The sequence below is a fragment of the Panicum virgatum genome, chromosome 2K, assembly GCF_016808335.1.
Source record: "Panicum virgatum strain AP13 chromosome 2K, P.virgatum_v5, whole genome shotgun sequence".
Taxonomy (NCBI): domain Eukaryota; kingdom Viridiplantae; phylum Streptophyta; class Magnoliopsida; order Poales; family Poaceae; genus Panicum; species Panicum virgatum.
Window position 1 is genome coordinate 60,708,503 of NC_053137.1, and position 19,586 is coordinate 60,728,088.

Consider the following 19,586-nt stretch of genomic DNA (forward strand, 5'->3'; position numbering starts at 1 on the left):
TAGGTAATCTCATCTCATTACTTAAACATGCATTCAACCTATCAGCTGCTACTAAGCTAGCTAGGTTCAACTCAATAGTATATAAGAAAAAGCATACTCCCTCTGTTTTTATTTACATAATTAGGTTTGTCCTAAGTCAAACTTCATCAACTTTGACCAAGTCTAGAAAAATACAGCAACAACTATTCTATACAACATATACACTATTAACATATACTTCATGGTGGATTCAATGGAACAAATTTGGTATTGTAAATGTTATTATTTCTTTCTATAAGTTTGGTCAAAGTTTACTAAGTTTGACTTAGGACAAACCTAATACGACATGTAAATAAAAACAGAGAGATATGAATTAACTTAGGTAACCAACACACAAGAATTACAAAAATCAAAGCGATAATTACAAGTCAGCTAGATGATATACATATTTGTAGTAACCTACATTTTCCTAGAACTACTTGTGTCTTCGTGAAAGAGATCTATAGTAAAACTGATGCTCATCTACCTGAGACACGTAATTCCTTGATGCAGACGTTGTGTCGCCTGGCCGCGCCTCCAACACGTCCAGGTAGTACCGCCGCTCGCCCTCCGTCACCACGATCGTCTCGCCGGCGGTCACGCAAATGAACTTGCGGAAGTTATACTCCAGCCTGCATGGGCAAATTCAAAGGTCAAACGTTAGCTAAATGTTCACCCACAAAGCCTGAAGAAAAAACAAAGATCCAAAGCTTTTTGTCGCCAGGCACTCGCAGTCCTTGTGGTGGGAGACGTCAAGGAAGTCCGTGGTGTACGGCTGAAGCTTGACGAAGGTGGGCGTGGCAGCAACGTGTTCCTCACCAGCACGAGCTCGTTCTCCTGGACACACAGGTGCGCCATCAACTGAATAGGTTACAGAACAAGCAACGATGGAAAGGAAAAGAAAAAATGGTACGAAAAATATTGAGCAATCTAGTGTCCTTTACTTTCCTTTGTTTCTACATCCATTCATCCAACCAGCCACTCGGACACAAGAAAGTAGTCTGCCAACCTGCAATCCAATGAACAGTAAAGAACAAAGCAAAGTACCAGCTCATGTTGCAAGCAAAATTTCTGCAAAGAATCTTCCAAATTTTGCAAAATAGCTTTTGTACCCTAGAATACTCTCATGAAAATGGCAGGAGTTATTATCTATAATTATATATGCTAAAAAAGACAGTGCTAATAAATTTATGGAAAATTCAGGTAAACATCCTTGGATCCCAGTGAGCAAGAATCCAATTGTGGTATTAGGGGGTGCATGTGTCGTGGTGTGTAGGAAATTCACTCTGAAAAACAAATTGACGAGTAGATCATATCGATGGTGCGTGTGTTCTGTAACTGATCCCAGAAGCTAGCTGTTTCGCGGACTTCTGTATCCTATCCCTATTCTACCAGATGTACCAGATGTTCTCTTTTGTTCAACACATATTGTAAAGATGGCATGAGAGGGACTACAGATAAGCAGCCCCATTCAAATAAAAGTTATCAGAACTTAATATGGTGAACAGACATAATAGAAATGTACTCCACACTAATTGTTCTGACAGAAAGAGACTTCATGTATGCACATCGTACCTTGACTGCCTATTCATATTTGTGCTTGTTGCAGCCCATCAAATCACATGTTCCTACAGATCACAAACTAAAGAACATTTAGGTCTGTCTGAACTACGATGCAAAACTCTAAGAACAGTACTGAAGTCCAATTCAATGTTCATATTTGGATAATTTTTTCCACACAAAATTTAACTACCTGCACTGGTAAATGGTGAAGAAATTCTCGGAGTAGGATTCAACAATAAGATCAGCGCATACAGTCACAATGAAAGTGTTACATCTACTGCAAACATGTCAATGCTTATAAGAGATGCCAAGTGATAGTCTTATTTCTTTTATTGAGGAAGCAGCAAACTGAAGAGTGAAGAACCCAATGGAATCAAAATATTCACCACTATACAAACTATATGATTGAAAAGAATCGGCAATGACAGAAATTGTAAAACAATCACCGTTGCTAGTCAGGCGCTCGCAGGTCTCTCATCGTTGCCGCCAATGCACGCTCCGCAGCACCAATGCACGCCCATCAACTTCGAATCCTTCAGATCCAGCACCAGCGTCATCTCCCTGGCTCAGCACTCCCCCCAAATCACTCTCCGACTCCGCCTCATCCGGTGCCAATGCAGAGTAATCCGCGCAGGCCTCCGCCACTGCCGCCGCTACGGGAGGGGGCGGGAGGAGGGTGGAGGGAGGAGGAGGGGGCGGAGGGCTGGGCGCTGCCGCCATGGGAGGGCGTGGGTGGAGAGAGGATTGGGCGGGAGGCCAGCCGCCGCTGCCATGGGAGGGCGCGGGACGAGGGAGGAGGACGGGGCGGAGGGCCGGCGCCGCCGCCATGGGAGGGCGCGGGAGGAGGAATGGGAATGGGGAGGAGGGCGGCGCCACGAGGGAGGGAGGGCTGTGGGCGGACCCCAGGGGGAGGAGGAAAAAAATACCGGAGAGAGAGAGGGAGGGGAGAATGAAAAAAAATAGATGGAGAACACATCACCGTCGGGTCATATTACAACGCGGCGGTGATGTTGTCGAGAGCATCACCGCCGGGTCGTATTACGAACCAGCGGTGATACGTAAGCATCACCGCTGGGTCCATTTGGAATCGGCGGTGATAGGCTATCACCGCCGGTTCGAAACAAACCGGCGGTGATGGGGCGTTAGCAATGATGTATTCTGTAGTAGTGTACGTGTTGTCCCTACATTCTAATAGGTGAAGGTAGGTCCTAATCCCACCCGAGGATGCGTACATACGGTCAGTTTTCATGGTCCACTACCATCCGAGACAAAATTTCGGCAGCACCTCCCCGCTGTTCTCCAGATACACGTCCCGAAAGGGAGATTGTGTATCCGGAGAACAACGGGGAGGTGATGCCGAGACTCTGTCTCGGATAGGAGTGGACCATGAAAACTAAATGTATTTACGCATCCTCGGGCTGTCCAAATAACGTGGACAATTCGAAATAGATACAATTATAGATATGCAAAGATCCGCATATCTCAATTGTATTTCTTCCGAACGGGAGACGCCTAACTAGGTTGCGGTTCCATAATCTACGAACATTATCAATAACGGGGGCGGTTGCATTGCTTACTGAGGGTCGGCGGTGTAGTCGTGGCCGGCGTGGAGTGGACTCGCGGTTCCGGCTTCTCGCCGAACACATCACGGGCGGCACCGGGGGGCGGGAACGGTCGCACCGGGGCGGGGTCGCGGCGCACCGGGGGCGGGGGCGGGGACCGGCCGCTCCGGGGGCGGGGACGCGCGCCGGGGACGGGCAGTGGGGCGCTCCGGGGGCGGGGTTGCGCGCCGGGGGCGAGGCGCGGCTCTTCGGGGACGGGTAGGGGCGCGCAGGGGCCGGGCCAAGCTCCTCCTCCTCCGGCGGCATCGAGGCGGCGGCGTTCGGGGGCGGTTCGCGCCGGGAACGGGCACCGGGGCGCTCGGGGGCTGCTCGCGCCGGGGGCGGGCACCGGGGCGCCGGGGGCCGGGCCGAGCTCCTCCTCCTCCGGCTTGGCGGCGGCAGCACTCTGGGGGCGCCCCACAGCCTCGACTTATGATATCATGATTTCACTACAAATTTCATAATTTTCTGACTTCATTTGTGTTTTATAGAATTTAAAATCTATTCGGCCACAAATTTATTGCTATGTTTTCTGAATAAGAGGTTTGATTTTTTTTCTTTAAATTCTTGTACAAACCCTCAAATTTGACTCAATAACATGAATATAATTTTTCCATTAATTATCCACACCTTTGACAATATTTTGCAGTTTAAATTTGAATTATCCACAAAATATTCTTGTAATGAAATAAATAATCTAAATATAGTAAACATAAAGGATAATTTGCCAAATTTAAATATGATATCTTTCACATAGTATGAGAACGTAGGAAAAAGTTTGGAGGGTGTTGGAGAAAGTTTTTGTATTTGTTTGCCGAGTGCCAAAGCAGACACTCGGCAAAGTTTAGTAAATGCCGAGTGCCTGGTCTATTGCACCCGGCATTACAATATATTTGCCGAGTGCCCCAAGATGACACTCGGCGAAGCATGTTTTTGCTGAGTGTTACCTAGCTGGCACTCGGCAAACAATAACGGTAACGGCCGTGGAAAAATGGGAACGTTCGTGGCAACGGCGTGTGCGGGGCACGTGACAGAGTTTGCCGAGTGTCGACTGTGGGGCACTCGGCAAAGATCTATTTGCCGAGTGTCCCCTTGTAGGCACTCGGCAAACAAAAGCAGCCCCCACCGTAACGGTCGTCTGCGGGTGGGTGCGGTGCACGTGACCGTATTTACCGAGTGTCAACAGGCCGGCACTCGGCAAAGAGATATTCCGCCGAGTGCCAGTTGTTCGCCGAGTGCATGTTGTTTGGCACTCGGCAAAGAACCTAGCACTCGGCATACGTGGGTTTTCCGGTAGTGCTACGACATCGACATGTGGGCTCTAAACGGCCTTTTGGCCTGCTGTGAGGGTGGGCTACTAGCTGGACTGCCACACTAATCTAGACATGGAGTTTCAGCTGGCAGCGGACTCCAACTAAGGCCGTGTTTAGTTGTTTACGTGTAAAAATTTTGTAAAGAAATCTTGCTAATTTGAAGTACTAAATGAAATCTATTTACAAAACTTTTTGCACAGATGGGTTGTAAATCGCGAGGCGAATCTAATGATGCTAATTAATCTATGATTAATCCATAATTAGCGGATGGATACTGTAGCATCAATGTTGCAAATCATAGATTAAGTAGGCTCATTAGACTCGTCTCGCGATTTACAGCCCATCCATGCAAAAAAAAATTGTAAATAGACTTCATTTACTACTACATACATGTGTCAAAACATTCGATGTGACGTTTTTTTTGTGTTTACGGAGTTTACAGGTAAAAATATAAACATGGCCTAATTTTAGAGGGTCGGTACTTAACAGTTAACACTGATGACGACCAAGACGTACAATGATCAGCCCATCCAGCGACGAAGCTTCATCACCATGCATGCTCCATGCTTGCCCCAGGAAACCCCAGGCACCCACTGTAACACCCCGGGTGTTTGCACAGAAATTAAATAAGTGTCTGCACAGTAATGGTGTAGGTTGGTTTTGCATCATGTGCTTGAAATGCGTAAAAAGGATCTTTTTGTAATTATGAAAGGTTATAGGTGTAATTATAATTTTATGCAAGGTCCTTTTTGCAGTTGTGTTGAATGGATTGTGTAATTATAGTTTTAGTGGAGGGTGTTTGTGCAAAATTTCAGTGCATTTAATGCATGGTAGTCAATTTTGCTTAAAGGTCTACATTTGAAGTGAAATTGCTTTGAAAAAGACAAAATTCCTGGAATTCAAAAATCCTTCAACGATTTTAATTTTAACTCTTGAATCTTTGGTCAAATAAATTTTTGCACAACATAAAAGTTGTAGATCTTGAAAAGTTGAACAACTTTCATGTTGGGCACTTTTCCATTTGAGCTTTGGTTTAAAAGTTATTGCTTGTTTACAGAAAGGTCCCTGGAACTTTTGGAAATTGCAAAATCGCCCTTATGACCATCTCCCCCTCTCTGCTCTGCTTCTCGCCGCCGGCCACCGACAGCGCCGCCCGCCGACGCCTTCCCGGCTTTCCCGGCCATCAATTCGCAGTGCGCTGGCTCCCACGCGTCGCCGGCGAGCTCCTCCCCCTCCTGTTGCCTCGCGCTGGAGCCCCCACCCCTCGCCACGCGCCCCCGCCGAGCCCAGAACCTCCCCGGCGGCCGCCACCGCGACGCCGCCGTGGAGAGCCCAAACCCGAGGCCCAGCTCTCGATCTTTCGCGCGCCTGAGCACTACAAGAAGCCCCGCGCTCTATTCCCCTCCTCTTTTCGCCAGTTCCCTAACCCCACGCCCCAGAACGCCGTCGCCGCTCACCCCGAACGCCGGCGAGCTTCACCCCGCCGCGGAGCTGCCACCCCAGACCCGCTCCACCCCTACAGCCCCCACTTTTAGCACCGCCTCGACCTCGCGCAGCTCCCAGGCCACTTCCCCTCGCCTGAACCTCACCGGAGCACCCTCGCCGTCGCTTGCCTCCGCCGCCGACCCGCCCTGCTTCGCCGAGCCGCCGCTTCCGAGCCCCTCCGCGCAACCCTAGGCCACCCAGAGGTGCGCCTTGCACCCGTGAAGCTCACGCACGCCTCCCCTCTCGCCGCCGGTGAGCCCCTCGCCGGGAAACGGCCGGTCAATCGCCGCCTCCCCTCTCTGACCCGGCCCAGGGACCTCGGGTTGAAAGGAAAGAAAACCCAGGGGGTTATTTGCATAGGTCTAGACTCAGATGAATAGTGCCAGTAGGGGCTGCTTTGTAATATTTTCAGTGAACTTTGAAATTCTAGATCAATTCATAGAAAATTCGTAAAATAGCAAATCTTGATGTTTTGGAATCCTTTTGAAGAGCTCTATGCAGTAGAACCCTAATATGTTAGGCTTTAGTTGCAAGTTTTTGCTGTATAAATGGTTTTGTGTCACTAGATAAAGAAATACTAGATGTTTAATCTTTTTCTCATCTGGTGCTTGAAAGCTGATATTGCTATGAAATTTTGGTGGTAGTTTACTTATGTAACACTAGCTTTGCTATAAAAATTTCATGGTCAGTTCTCTTGTGTAGCTATTTATTTGTTTTAATCTTTGTTTAGTACACTTTATTTATGGTAAATAGTTTCTGTTTGTAATAAATCATGATTTTATTTTGACATGTTCTTTTTGAGTAGTTTAGTTTGTCCAGGAAGTTTAAGCTTCAGTTCATGGCTAGATCAGTAGTTAAAATTGATTTTTGTTAAACTGATGTCTGTTTTGTTTATTTTCTCAGAATAAACTCTATGTGGATAAAATCATGAAAAATTCACAGTAGCTAGATCATCCCTGTGTAGATCTCATGTTAAATTTTGAGCTTCTGATCTTCTTTAGTTTTACCTGTGTAATTCTTGCTTGTTCTAGATGTTATCGTAGTAAATGGTTTTTTTTGTGTTTAAATGGTTAAATGTCTTGGCATGATTTTTACAGGGTAGATTACTTTGTTCACGTTCTGTTTAGTGTAATTTTGGTAGATTTTATTACTATTTGTACTCTGATTTGTTAATTTATTTACAAACCATGACTTACTTGTATAGGAAAATCACCACCACTCATTTTGTGAAGTTAGTTAACTTCTTTTGTGCCGTTGTTCATGATGCCTTGTGTAGTTAAATTTGTTATTTAACTACTCTATAAATGATTACCCATGTTTGTTTTTAATGTTGTTCTTGCATTGCATATAGACACGACTGCCTTATCGGACGGGACGTACGAGCTGATCCCGGAATCTGACGGAGGTGATCTCGAAACTCAAGTGAACACTGCGGAACTAACTGAAGCCCCGAACCAAAGTTCGGAAGAGCCTAGCGCTGAAATAGTTAGCAATTACCGAGAAGGCAAGCCCCGGACATAACCTATATTTCAAATTATTATCATTTACTATTGTTACTTACTTGTGCATTTACAGCTCCTAGGATTTGAATTGAAACCCTAGATGCATGATCCTAGGAACCTATGTACTGAACACTAGACTTGAGTTCGAGTAATGGCTAAGCTTATAGGAACGGTAAAAGTCGAGTGATTGCCTGTCACTCGCGAGCTTTATAGGAATTGCTTGTTTACTTTCTGTTATCAATATAAGGACGACGGACGGGGTTGTGTTCGAGATCATGTCCTATGTGAGACCCCGTCTGTGTTGATGAACTTGCTAAGGTCGCGGTGTGTGGTAGTGCTGGTTAAGTTTTTGAAAGTACTAGTCACATGCCGTAAATATGGTACGCGGCAAGCCTAGTAGCCGATTGGACCGGGGAGTGGATATACCTCCCACTCTCTCAGTAGGGATAGGTTTTATTATATGTTGCGCAACACTACGACTTCTAGGGACAAGGTTCGGCCTTGGAGCCCTGTAGTCGGGGAGAGTGGCACTATCCACAAGCCGGAAAGAAAGGTTAACGGTTGTTTGGGAATGACCCGACGGTATTCCAGACGTGTGTGCTAGGTTACCCTTGCAAGGTTGAATTTCGATTCAGAATCGTCCGCCTCTCACGATGAAATGAGACTGCTTGATCTCTTTGCCACACAGAGTAATAAGAGCAACAATATTCTTATTAATCTTGATGTTTGCGTAGAAGTTCCACCTTGTTTGGTTAGTAGATGCATACATAGAATGGTTAATCAACTAGAATCTTGAAGCTAAAACTTGAAAGTAAGGACCTACTCTTTATTGCTTTTCAGCAAAGGAAAAACCAGAGCCTTACAAAGCCTTGCATAGTCTAGCTAAGGTGGGCTATTTATACCCGTTGTCGGTTAAGTCTTGCTGAGTATTAGAATACTCAGCCTTCCTGTTGAAACCCTTTTTCAGGTATGAGTTTTGAGGATCAGATCGCTAGCTTAACCTATCCTTGCTCGTTGCCTCCTGGCTGGTCCGTAGAGTGGGATACGTCTTCGGCCGGCAATGACTATGACGAGTGATACCATGCCTGGTCTAGCCTGGTATCCTTTTTGCGACGTGTTGTAGCCGTCGTGTTTTATCTTCCGCTGTTTTAAACTCTGATTCTCCACTTATGTTTTGTATAACTGTTTTACTTAAGCTGGTTTTGTAATAATCTTTTGAACTGGTTTGTAATCTTTAATATGCCTGTGTTGAAAAATTGTGGTTGTAATATCTCTGGACTCGCCTTCGTGCGGGGTATGCTTGTTCGATCCGAGAATCGGTGGTTGTATCGGGACGTTACCCGACAGACCAAAAATTGTTCCGTTTGAAGTGCGTTTAAGCTAATGTTGCCTTTATGGTGATGGTTTACGCACTTGAGCCGGGATAATTTAGGCGGTTCTGCCACACCCACAGTCCCGTACACCTTGCTCAGACTCCTTACCGTTCCGTGTACTGTTTCGAACTCGAGCTTCGGTAATTCCAACTGAACCTTTTCCTTTCAAAAACAATGATGTGGCATGGCGTATGAGCTCTGCCATCCGTTGAACAAGAAGACAGTCAATTGATTTTTTTTCTTCTTCTTCAAATGAGGATGGGCCAAAACCAACCAACCAACCAACTAGTAGTACAGAAGATCAATCAAACTTACAGTTTAGGTTATCCTCACGTGGGATCCATCGTCCATGCTGTCGGTTAAACTCTGTCGGTCCCTACCACGCATAGCAGCTATACCATCCGCAGGATGCCAGTTGCGCATGCATGCTTGCCTGGCCAACCAAATAAATCGTCCGCATGCATTGATGCATCTACCAGGCGAGCCAAGGTCAGAAACGAAACCCACCAGACCGGGAGCGGTGGAGAACAAACGGGTTGCTGCTCCAGCACGCCGACGAAGCGATTAATGGCGGCGTGTACTTGGGGGTCGCGGTACCTGCTGCCACCACCAGCGCGTCGCCGGTAGACCTGGGCATCCTCCGGGCCGGGTCGGGTTCGGGTCGGGCCAAAAAAAGCCCGGTGTTTTTTCTAACGGCCCGTGCCCGACCCGACCCGGTGGCCGGGCCGTAAAATTGAGCCCGCACCCGACCCGACAGCCAGTCGGGTTCGGGTCGGGTCGGGCCGGGCCTATGTAAAATGTCGGGTTCCTTCGGGTTTTTTCGGGTTTCGGGTCAAAAATTTTAGCCCGTGCCCGGCCCGTCAGTCATACCGGGTCAAAAATTTTGACCCGAGCCCGCCCATCAAACTCTTCGGGTCGGGTCGGGTCGGGCTATTTTCGGGCGGGTTGGGTCGGGTCCGTCGGGTCGGGCAGCCCATGCCCAGGTCTAGTCGCCGGCAGGTGCGTGCAGGCCTGCGGTGCCTGTTCCCGGCGGGTTAGAATTGGAAGCTTCCGATGGAGGGGAACGGAACCACCTGCCTCGCCGTACGCGTGGGCGTTTCGGGGTTCCGTCGAGGACGGGCCATTGGACCCTCCCGTGAACCGCGAGGTGTTTTATGGCGGTTGTTGCGACGACGCAGCAAACTACCCTGCAGGCAAGTACTGGTTTGTGCGCACAGGCCGCACGGCGCCTGGTTTATTTATTGCTGGTTCAGATCAACGCTTGGAATATAATAATGGCCTGTCCATTGGTAGCCGCCTGATGCTGATTCTTACGTGTTGCAGGCAGTAGATGCTGATGAGCGGCTGTCGAACAGATTCAGCCCTTCGTTTGATTTTTTTCAGTTTATTAAATTATAAATCCCACCGCATCACATATTTACATACCAATACCAATTAGAAGTACTAAATATAAACTTACTATAAAACTAATTTTATAGTCGTGACTTAATCACGAGACGAATCTATAAGCCTAATTACTCTATAATTTGATCACTAATTAATACAGTAATCATCCACTAATTATGCATTAGTTATACTTAATATATTATATTCGTCTAGAGCTCTAATTGCATCTTATGCAATTAGTTTTAATTAAATTAGCATCTGAACATTCAAATTGACATCCGAATATTTGATGTAATAACAACTTAAAAAACCAAACGAGGACTGGGCGTCAGAGCATCTCCAAGAGTTTACCAAATTTTACTTGGCGAATTTTGTGTTTTGCCAACTTCTAAAAACATATGCCAAGTAAAAAAAGAGCTCATCTCCAATAGTTTCGAATAATTCACTTGCCAAACCCAGATATAACTTACATCAGAAATATGAGAGAAACAAAATTATGTTTATGCCTTCCACCTAATAAAAACTTACATCAGAAACCCTGAGACAGAAACAAAATTATTTTTATGCCCTTCCACCTCTTCTGATACGGACAGATGCGCCGCGGATACGAGGGCGCATATATACGCGCGCGGAGGCTCTTTTTCCGAACTTGGCATAAATGGCAATCTGGGATGGAAAACTGTTGGAGAAAGTTTTTCTGTTTTTGCCAAAAAAATAAGAATGACAACCTGAGATGGGGAACTCTTAGAGATGCCCTCAACTGCAGAAACTGCAGAAGCTCCGGAACTTAGAAACAAATGTGAATCTGGGCGGGTTCAGGTGTTGAGCTACCAGCAGCACCCGGGCCTCGGTTTAAATTCCTCCGTGTTCTTTGCAAACAAAACGTCTATGGCTGTGTTTAGTTCCAAAATTTCTCTCTTCAAATTTCACTATTCACTTATCACATCAAATCTTTTGCCTCATGCATGGAGCATTAAATGTAGATAAATAAAAAAACTAATTGCATAGTTTTGATGTACACGACGAGGCGAATCTTTTGAGCCTAGTTAGGTCATGGTATGATAACAATTACCACAAATAAATAAAAAGTGCTACAGTGTGCTACAGTATTCGATGTGTCCCTTTTTACTACTATTTTACGGATCTAAACACAGCCTATAAGGAGGAAAGCAACGAAACGTCTAATTCAACGAGGCCCGGCTGGTTCATTGAGCCATAATCTGACATCGACCGCATGGTTTCAGTGAAACAATTGGTAGCCGCATGGTTTCAGTGAAACAATTTGTAGCTACTGGGTGCGGTTACCTGTCACTTGAGGTGACGTTTGACGAAGCCATCGACTGAAGCCAGAGCGGCTGCACGCAGTTCGTCGGTTTGGGCTGTTTCTCAGCCAGCCCATTCCGAAGGTGCATTCGTGTTCGTGTTACGCGCGTATGTTGTTATTCGTTATTCCGCGTTTGTCCCGCTGTTTCCACTTTTGTTCCGCGTTTGTCCTAATTCGAATTTTTTGGATTCAAAATTTAATACTAGTTGCCAAATTAATAAACACTATCAGGAATTTAATACTGGTTGCCAAATCAATAAATAGTATAACAAGATAAAATAGAAAAGAGAATCAGCCATGCGTGCAGATATAGACAAAATGCTGACATCATTCATGTGCATGCATAATCTAAAAACTAAAAAAGTTATAACTGTAAAATCGAATATCCAAATTAAATTTAGATTGCGCCATTATCTTTTTTATGATAAGATCTTCAAAATAAGACCACATTTGCCTATATTTCCTCGATATTTTTAAAACATTTTATTAACACTAAATAATTAATTTTAAAATAGGGAACAAATATTTTGACACCACGAATAAATAATTATTCATACGAACAACAAAGTTACACGTCATGAACAAATAATGATGTACAACGAACAAAAACAGTAAACGGTGCGAACATTTGATTATATAGGATGACTACTGGAAAATGAATATCGCGAACAAAGGAATCAATATTGTCGAATAATTTAATCTACAAAGAGAACAAATAAATAAGCGTCACGAACAAATTAGTTATACATATACACAAATAATAATGTATCCACATTTTGAAAATATCCTTATAAGCATATATATACATATTAAACAAGTTAATATATAAAACTTAAATTATAAAATAACTCTACAGGACAACACGTTCACATTCTACAACTTACTTACGTAGATTCATAGTTAATAAGTTAGTTAAATAAAAATATGAAAAAAATAATAAAGAATAAAAAACTAGCTTACGGGAATTGTTGGGCGTGCTGCGCTGCACCTCCTGTGGGCTTGCTGTGACGCACACGTCCACGTGGGCTGTCTGGCCCAGCTGTGCTGGTGCTGCGCGCCACCGCGTGGGCTGCTGCGCGCCGGCCCACCTTACTGCTGGCGCGCCTGAATCTTTCAGACGATGGTTGATGAATTTGTAGCCCGCGCGATACATAGCTGTACCGGTACAGCTCACTCGCGGGGCGGCCGACGAGAACGTCAACCGATAAACGCGGCGGGCATCTACACGCGATGCATAATTCGCGTCGCATTTGATGCGAGACGGAGGAGCGGCAAAGGAAACCAACAAGCTAGGACCGGCCTCCGCTGCCAGCACGCCTGCGCTGCAACTGCAAGGGGCAATGGCGCTCGCGTGTGCGCTCAGCGCCAAGTTGCAACGCGCGGCCGCAGGAAATCCACACGGGACAGTGGTAGTCTGGTAGACCTGCATGGCACCAGGCGAAGCGTCGAACCCAGATCTCTGGCACTGGCAGTGGCTGCCCATCACGGCCCAATCTTGGGAAATTGATCGGGTGGACGAAGGGCGGGGCGCGAACCCTCCCCGGCGGTGCGTGGTTTTATTTCACGACGAGGGCCCCCCGTGCTGTTGCCTCCTCAATCAGCTAGCTCCCTGATCTTGTATTCTTGTAGTCGATCAAGCCCCGATTCCAAGCCTAGCTCGATCGCTAGCCGCCGCAACCAACCGCGTCTGCATGTCATTGCACAATTCAACCGCAACGTTCGTTGATCACGAATGAATAATCAGGCCGGTCCAGGAATCTAGAACGCGGGGGGAAAAGATGTAGGAAATTAAACCCGGTTTATTAGCTGATCAGGAACGGTCATACTGGATTCGTTAGCTTGTACAGTATACCGGATCTCTTGGCCCATCCGTTGGTAGTCCTGCTGGTCCATCGCCCACGTTTCTAGCATCTACGTTACAGCAACCTGCGGTGTCTGTCTTTGCACGGTGAATAGTGGAACGGCGGCAACGAGATCCGGTGGAGCTCTACGGCTCTGCGCTCCGACAGGACTACCAGATTCCGGTGAGCTTACGAGTTCAAGTAGTCTGCAATTCCGAGTTCCAGTAGTTTGCGATCCAGTGCCGGCCCGATATATATAAACAAATTCAGAATTGTTCCTGATTCTATTTTGTTCTACTACTAATAAGATCGGTTCCATCCAGACTCCTTCCCGGATGGAGGTGGGCGCAACGGCGGCGGCCTACCTCCCCGACGACCTCGTCGTCGACATCCTCGCGCGGCTGCCGGCCAAGTCGCTCTGCCGCTTCAAGTGCGTCTCGCGGCGCTGGCGCGCCCTCATCTCTGACAAGTTTTCTTCCGCCGCGCAGACCCTGTCGGGCTTCTTCGTCTCCCGCGCCCCCGCCTGGCGCTTCACCGTCCTGCCGTCGTCCGTTACTCCTCCCGGTGGTGGAACCGGTGGCCTGCCTCCGGTGGACGCCTCCCTCTCCTTCCTCCCCCCTAGCTGCGTGGAGGGGGAGATCAAGATGCTGGACTCGTGCAACTGGCTCCTCCTCCTCCTCTGCTCGGAGGACGAGCGCCCGTGCGGTCCCACGCCTCCGTTCTACATCGTGTGCAACCCCGCCACCGGGGGATTTTTTTTATTTTTAACCTATTTTTCAATTTTATTTTAAAAATAATCCACATGGATATATATTTGTAGATCTAATCCTTTTGGTGGCGCCGGTCTGCGTGGCGTGACAAAAACACGCTGTCGCGCCACATGCATTGGCGTGACAAGATGTGCCACGTTGGCACGCTTCGGAGCGCTCGGAAGTGGTCTGTCAGCTCATATTTCACGTGTCGACCTTGTCACGCCACTCCCACCGGCGTGACAGTACAGCTTTGTCACGCCATCCCCGTTGGCGTGACAAGGTCTGACTTTAGAAAAATCATATCTTTTTCATACAAACTCGGATGGAGATGATGTTTATACGAAAATTATAACTCTCAACGAGATCTACAACTTTGTAGTTTTGAATTTTTTTCATTTGAAGTCATTAAGATGGTTAAATAATTGATTTAAACTTTTGACAGCATATTAATCACTTTACCTCTATCGGATCATCTATAACTTGACATGTTTATCATGGTTCTACAAATTAAGTTCTATATAATGTTTGATATATGAAATAATATGGACTAACGAATAATAGTTCGATAAAAGATACAATGAGAAATCAAACTATATCATCCTTGTGTATGAAATATAATGCAACACCCTAGATATTAATTATAGCTATAAGTCAGATCAAGTATTTTTTTGAAAGATTAAGATCTTAAAATATAATAACAGTTTGAAAAAAATACAAATGTGTAAGTTTTATACTATTAAGTGGTTTAGATAAAATGAGTACTTTGTTGTTCTCCATTTTATGGCCTTCTTTTCACTGTATCTTTTTTGGTCAGCGCAACGCTTATCGATTGCACTGCTTGGTTTGGCTAGCCAAGATCATCGCTCAAGGTGTCTCCATGGTCCCACCACTCTGGATATATATTATATTAATAAGCAAGTGTTGTTATAGAAAAAAAAAGAGCCACCATGTTCGTCGAGAGGGTCTAAAAATTTATACATTAATCTAAAAAGGAGAAGGATTTACACAATTGGATTTTACGAAGAACTAATGATCTAAACTGACTCAAGAGGCCATATCATATACAATTGAAAAATATCTAATTTCATAATTAAAGAATTAAAAAAATTAGAATATAATTATAGAGTCCATACCGAATACAAAAATTCGTCAGACTTTCCCACCCAAACAAGACTACGCCGTATGGCACGTCTAATGGGGATCAAAATAGGTTGATCCTGATAGATGGAAGTAAAATGATGGGGCATGATGATGGGGTCAAAACAACATAATATATGGATGCAAAAGAATGACACAATTATTGATTGTTTTATATGCTTATTTGTATATGGGCTTCCAACAACGTCAGGGACCGTAAGAAATTCGGCACAACGGTAGTAGAGAAGTCTCCATACAGGTGGTGGTGGCAAAACGGTTGTAAATATGCACATGTAACTTCGGAGTTGATTTGTACAAAATATATATAATGTATATACATGTAATTTGATAGGCAATGTGAAAATATGTATAATAAGACTTAGTGATGTATAGTGGTTGAAGAACAAATTCTAGGAGACAAACAAAATAGCCTGCTACAACAAAGTATTTATAATAAAAAACAAAACATAGCAAAAATAGCCATGTTATTAGCATGGACGAACTCACAAGTTAAAGCTATAATTAATAATACCTAGAGTGTTGCATTATATTCCGTACTCAATGATGATATAGTTTGATTTCTCATTGTATCTCTTATCGAACTATTATTCATTAGTCCATATTATTTCATATATCAAATATTGTATAGAACTTAATTTGTAGAACCATGATAAACATGTCAAGTTAGAGATGATCCGATAGAGGTTAAGTGCTTAATATACTGTCAAAAGTTTAAATTAATTATTTAACCATCTTAATGACTTAAAATGAAAAAACTCAAAACTACAAAGTTGTAGATCTCGTTGAGAGCTACAATTTTTGTATAAAAATCATCTCCATCCGAGTTCGTATGAAAAAAGATATAATTTTTGTAAAGTCAGACCTTGTCATGCCAGCGGGGGTGGCGTGACAAGGCTGTACTGTCACGCCGGTGGGAGTGGCGTGACAAGGTTCACACGTGGAATATGAGCTGGCAGACCCCTTCCGAGCGCTCCGAAGCGTGCCAACGTGGCACATCTTGTCACGCCAATGCATATGGCGCGTGCTTTTGTCACGCCACGCAGACCGGCGCGACAAAAAAAATTAGATCTGCAAATATATATCCGGATGAGTTATTTTTAAAATAAAATTGAAAAATAGGTTAAAAATAAAAAATATTCCCACCGGGGAGTGGGTGGCCTTGCCGCAACCCAAGCACACCCCCGGGCAGTACAACTCTTGCTGGGATTACGAGTGGGACGGGGACCACGTGATCACCTGGTACGCTGCGGTAGGCTTCGATCCGGCCATCTCCTCGCATTTCTACGTGTTCCAGGTGGTGGAGGTGGAATACAACTCGCAGCCTTACCTTAAGGCGGTGGAGATCTACTCATCCGAAACTGGCGCATGGGTTCTCATTCTACGTGTTCCAGGTGGTGGAGGTGGAATACAACTCGCAGCCTTACCTTAAGGCGGTGGAGATCTACTCATCCGAAACTGGCGCATGGGTTCTCAGCAAAGAAGGACAGGGTGATGGAGGCTTCTGTTAGATTTATGGGTTTGGCCCATATAAATAATCCTAATAAATCTCAAATGCTCATTAGCGCTAAGAGAAGGTACACCATTTATTAGTCTCGTATTGCTAATGGACGATGGTGTAAGGGGTTTTTCTCCCTTTAAATACGGACCACCCCCTCATGGAAAAAGTGAACCATAAATCGCTATACGTGGAGTCCCCAATGTTTGGGAATTCATAAGAAGATCTAATCTGAGTTAGGGTTTTGCCTCTTCTCGTTGCTGCGCCGCCACCGTAGTCTTCTCCATCCCGAGCGCCGGCGTGCACCGGCGAACGGGAGAGCAGGTCTCCGGAACCGCTCGCTCTTGTGATCCTGCACCGGGAGAGGGCGAATAAGGTTTTTGGGAAGCGCTAAGCGCGACTGCTCATCTTCTTCGCCACGGCTTGTCCTCCGTCCAAGTCAGGAGCTGCGGCGTACCGTCGTCTGCAATGCCGGTTGCTGCGCTCCATTCGAAGGACCGTCTTCGTCTCGTCTGTGCCTTTCGTCTTCCCGGCGGCTCCCGCACCGTACGTATTTTGTGATCAGATCTGTTTCATAATCATATTTTCTGAGATCATGTTTATGATATACGTACTGTCTAGTATGTTAGAGTCATGCATGTTAAGTTTAATTCTCGTCATGATAAATCTAGTTCGGAATTTAAACTTACAATTGTCTATTTTTCCAATAACTTCAACTTAATGTACCACATGACCTACTTCAATGGCTCCCTACACCTCACCAGCGACTCCGACGCAGTCGTGTCGGTGGACGCCAAGGGCCGGCCATGGAGGATCACCCACGTGCTGGGCTGTGAGGGTGCGAGCGATAGTCGTCACCGCCGTGGATGTCGCGGTTACATAGGTCATTCTCAAGGGCGCTTGCTTTACGTGGACGACGAGGCTGTTCGGCTGATCCAGTGAATAATGTTCGGCTAGTAGAATGAATAGTATTATGTGAGAGGAGATAAGCCGAGACAGCCGAAATTGGATCAGCCGAACAGCCCCGACGTCCGCAAGGATGATGTCATGTCGGTATACGTTCTTGAGGACCAGGACAGCGGGGAGTGGACCCTTGTGCGCCGTGTTAGCAAGAAGGATCTCCTCTTTGAGCCGTGGAAGAGCGTGTTGAAATCAACCTACTACAAAGCTGGATTCCATCCGAACGGCGATTTGATCTTCTTCTACGACCGGACGCGGGAGAGGCTCATCGCCTATGATTGGAGTCGCGGCGATTGGCGTGTTGTCTGCACGCTCACAGACTTCGAACATGCCCATCGCGCGTTTTTCCCATACGTTCCATGGTACTCGGGGGGATTGGTAGCAACTAGAAGTTCTTCACATTCCCCGCTACAAAGTACAAGGCTGGTCTGCGGTTGATTAAATCGGTTTTGTGTTGGAGGAATTAGTTGTACTGATCTTTGGTTTCAATTCTCAGCTTAATTGAGATGATGACAGAAGGTGCTGGACTGTTTAGACCCAGAGGTGTTTCTGTCAGTCTGATCTTTGCTAGTCTGAATTTTCTTTGATAATCTAGATGCCAAGGATATGTGCGTTAAATCGTGCAAGGAGACTGAAGAATTGAAGCATCCTCCTGCACACTTGCGTTACTGAATGATTTTGAGAAGATAATAGTGGATTGTCACGCATCGTTCGAGATTTATTGTAGCAACATATATAGGAGCCATGCTGCCCTTGGAATTGTGCTGGCTAAGTGGCTATGTCCGTATGATTTTAGATTGGTTATTATGTCCCTATGCAGTCTTAGCCAATCCTTTATTTACTGGTTTTATGTACTGACAACATTTTTTTTGTTATGCAATCTGATTGGCCTTGTTTGGAATATCTAGTACGTGGACTAATCTTGGAACTATATTTCTGGCGACGCATTCCATTTTGCCACAAGAGCTAGCGTATCAATGTGCTAACAACAAATCATGTTCAATTTAGTAATCTATTTGAAATGGCAATGATTCTTCTAACTGGCTCTGGTGAAGTTACTAGCTATTACCTGCTTGTCATGTGAATGTAGTATGACAAATTGCCAACCACTTTTTGCTAGATGCACAAGTCAATCTGAACGTAGCTGTTTTATTAGGAAACTAAATTATCCATGTGTGGCAAACCAGGGGAAATTTTTGTCCATGCATGTTTCAGGAAACAAAGTGCTTGTTTTGTTGAAGAAGGCGAAGAGTACTCGATAGAGTGCTATCTTACCGATCTCGAGCTCTAAGCGGCTTTGTCGGTCAGCTTTATTTTGCCGTCATGCACGTTTGGATCTCTTCGGAGAAGATAAGACTGAATTGTGTTTGGCAGAAGATATTCTCCGATTGGTTTGTTATTAGCTTGCACTATCCGTTGTAGTCCTGGTCCATCGGCCACGTTTTTAGCATCTACTACGACTGGGTTGTTACCCACTTACAGCAACCTGCGGTGTATATTGTTCGCGGTGATTGTTGGATGCATGCATGTTTGTGACTTTGGGTGACGAGGTTGAGAACCAGGCCGGGTGGGATGGTGGATTTGCTGGGAGATAGGCAGACAACGCACTGACAAAGAGAGAGCCACGCCTCCGTCAGTCCTTCCGAAGCCCTTTGTCTGTCTTTGATGGTGAATGGAACGGCGGCAACGGGATGCAGAGCGCCACGGCTCGACGCTCCATCAGGGGACTGCCCGATCCCGGTAGGTTTATTTACGAGTTGAAGTAGTCTTGCAATTCCGATTTCCAGTAGTTCGCGATCCAGTGCTCGATTCTAT

At 45.6% G+C, this 19,586-nt stretch overlaps 2 protein-coding genes across 3 annotated transcripts; one reads left to right on the forward strand and one right to left on the reverse strand.

Moving 5' to 3' along the window:
• Positions 1 to 242: 242 nt before the first annotated feature.
• Positions 243 to 2,270, reverse strand: LOC120691837 (ubiquitin fusion degradation protein 1 homolog). 2 transcript variants are annotated; one of them, XR_005682390.1, is made up of 4 exons: positions 2,028 to 2,270; positions 1,594 to 1,646; positions 963 to 1,027; positions 243 to 855 (listed from the first exon to the last, which is right to left on the reverse strand). XR_005682390.1 is itself a non-coding variant. In XM_039975036.1 (4 exons), exons 2-4 carry the CDS (start codon positions 982 to 984, stop codon positions 455 to 457), a joined length of 327 nt encoding a protein of 108 aa, XP_039830970.1. In that variant the 5' UTR covers positions 985 to 1,646; positions 2,028 to 2,228; the 3' UTR covers positions 243 to 454. The 2 variants fall into 2 exon arrangements, 1 of the variants encoding a protein (XP_039830970.1); XM_039975036.1 differs by having other exon boundaries at positions 243 to 650; positions 747 to 855; positions 963 to 1,646; positions 2,028 to 2,228.
• Positions 2,271 to 13,741: 11,471 nt separating this feature from the next.
• LOC120695545 (putative F-box protein At1g47300) lies at positions 13,742 to 14,264 on the forward strand. Its single transcript, XM_039978764.1, has 2 exons — positions 13,742 to 14,111; positions 14,227 to 14,264. The coding sequence occupies exons 1-2, from the start codon at positions 13,742 to 13,744 to the stop codon at positions 14,262 to 14,264; spliced, it is 408 nt and encodes a 135-aa protein (XP_039834698.1).
• Positions 14,265 to 19,586: the final 5,322 nt, after the last annotated feature.

What these genes read in the sequence shown, in the direction of transcription:
- LOC120691837 (XM_039975036.1), bottom strand. Translation starts at nt 984, where the DNA reads ATGGATGTAGAAACAAAGGAAA. An exon ending in GGATGTAGAAACAAAGGAAA is followed by an intron (nt 856 to 962) that starts GTAAAGGACACT and finishes CTGTGTGTCCAG; the next exon opens with GAGAACGAGCTCGTGCTGGT. An exon ending in TCCCACCACAAGGACTGCGA is followed by an intron (nt 651 to 746) that starts GTGCCTGGCGAC and finishes TTGCCCATGCAG; the next exon opens with GCTGGAGTATAACTTCCGCA.
- LOC120695545 (XM_039978764.1), top strand. Translation starts at nt 13,742, where the DNA reads ATGGAGGTGGGCGCAACGGCGGCGGCCTACCTCCCCGACGACCTCGTC. An exon ending in GGAGGACGAGCGCCCGTGCG is followed by an intron (nt 14,112 to 14,226) that starts GTCCCACGCCTC and finishes ATATATTTGTAG; the next exon opens with ATCTAATCCTTTTGGTGGCG.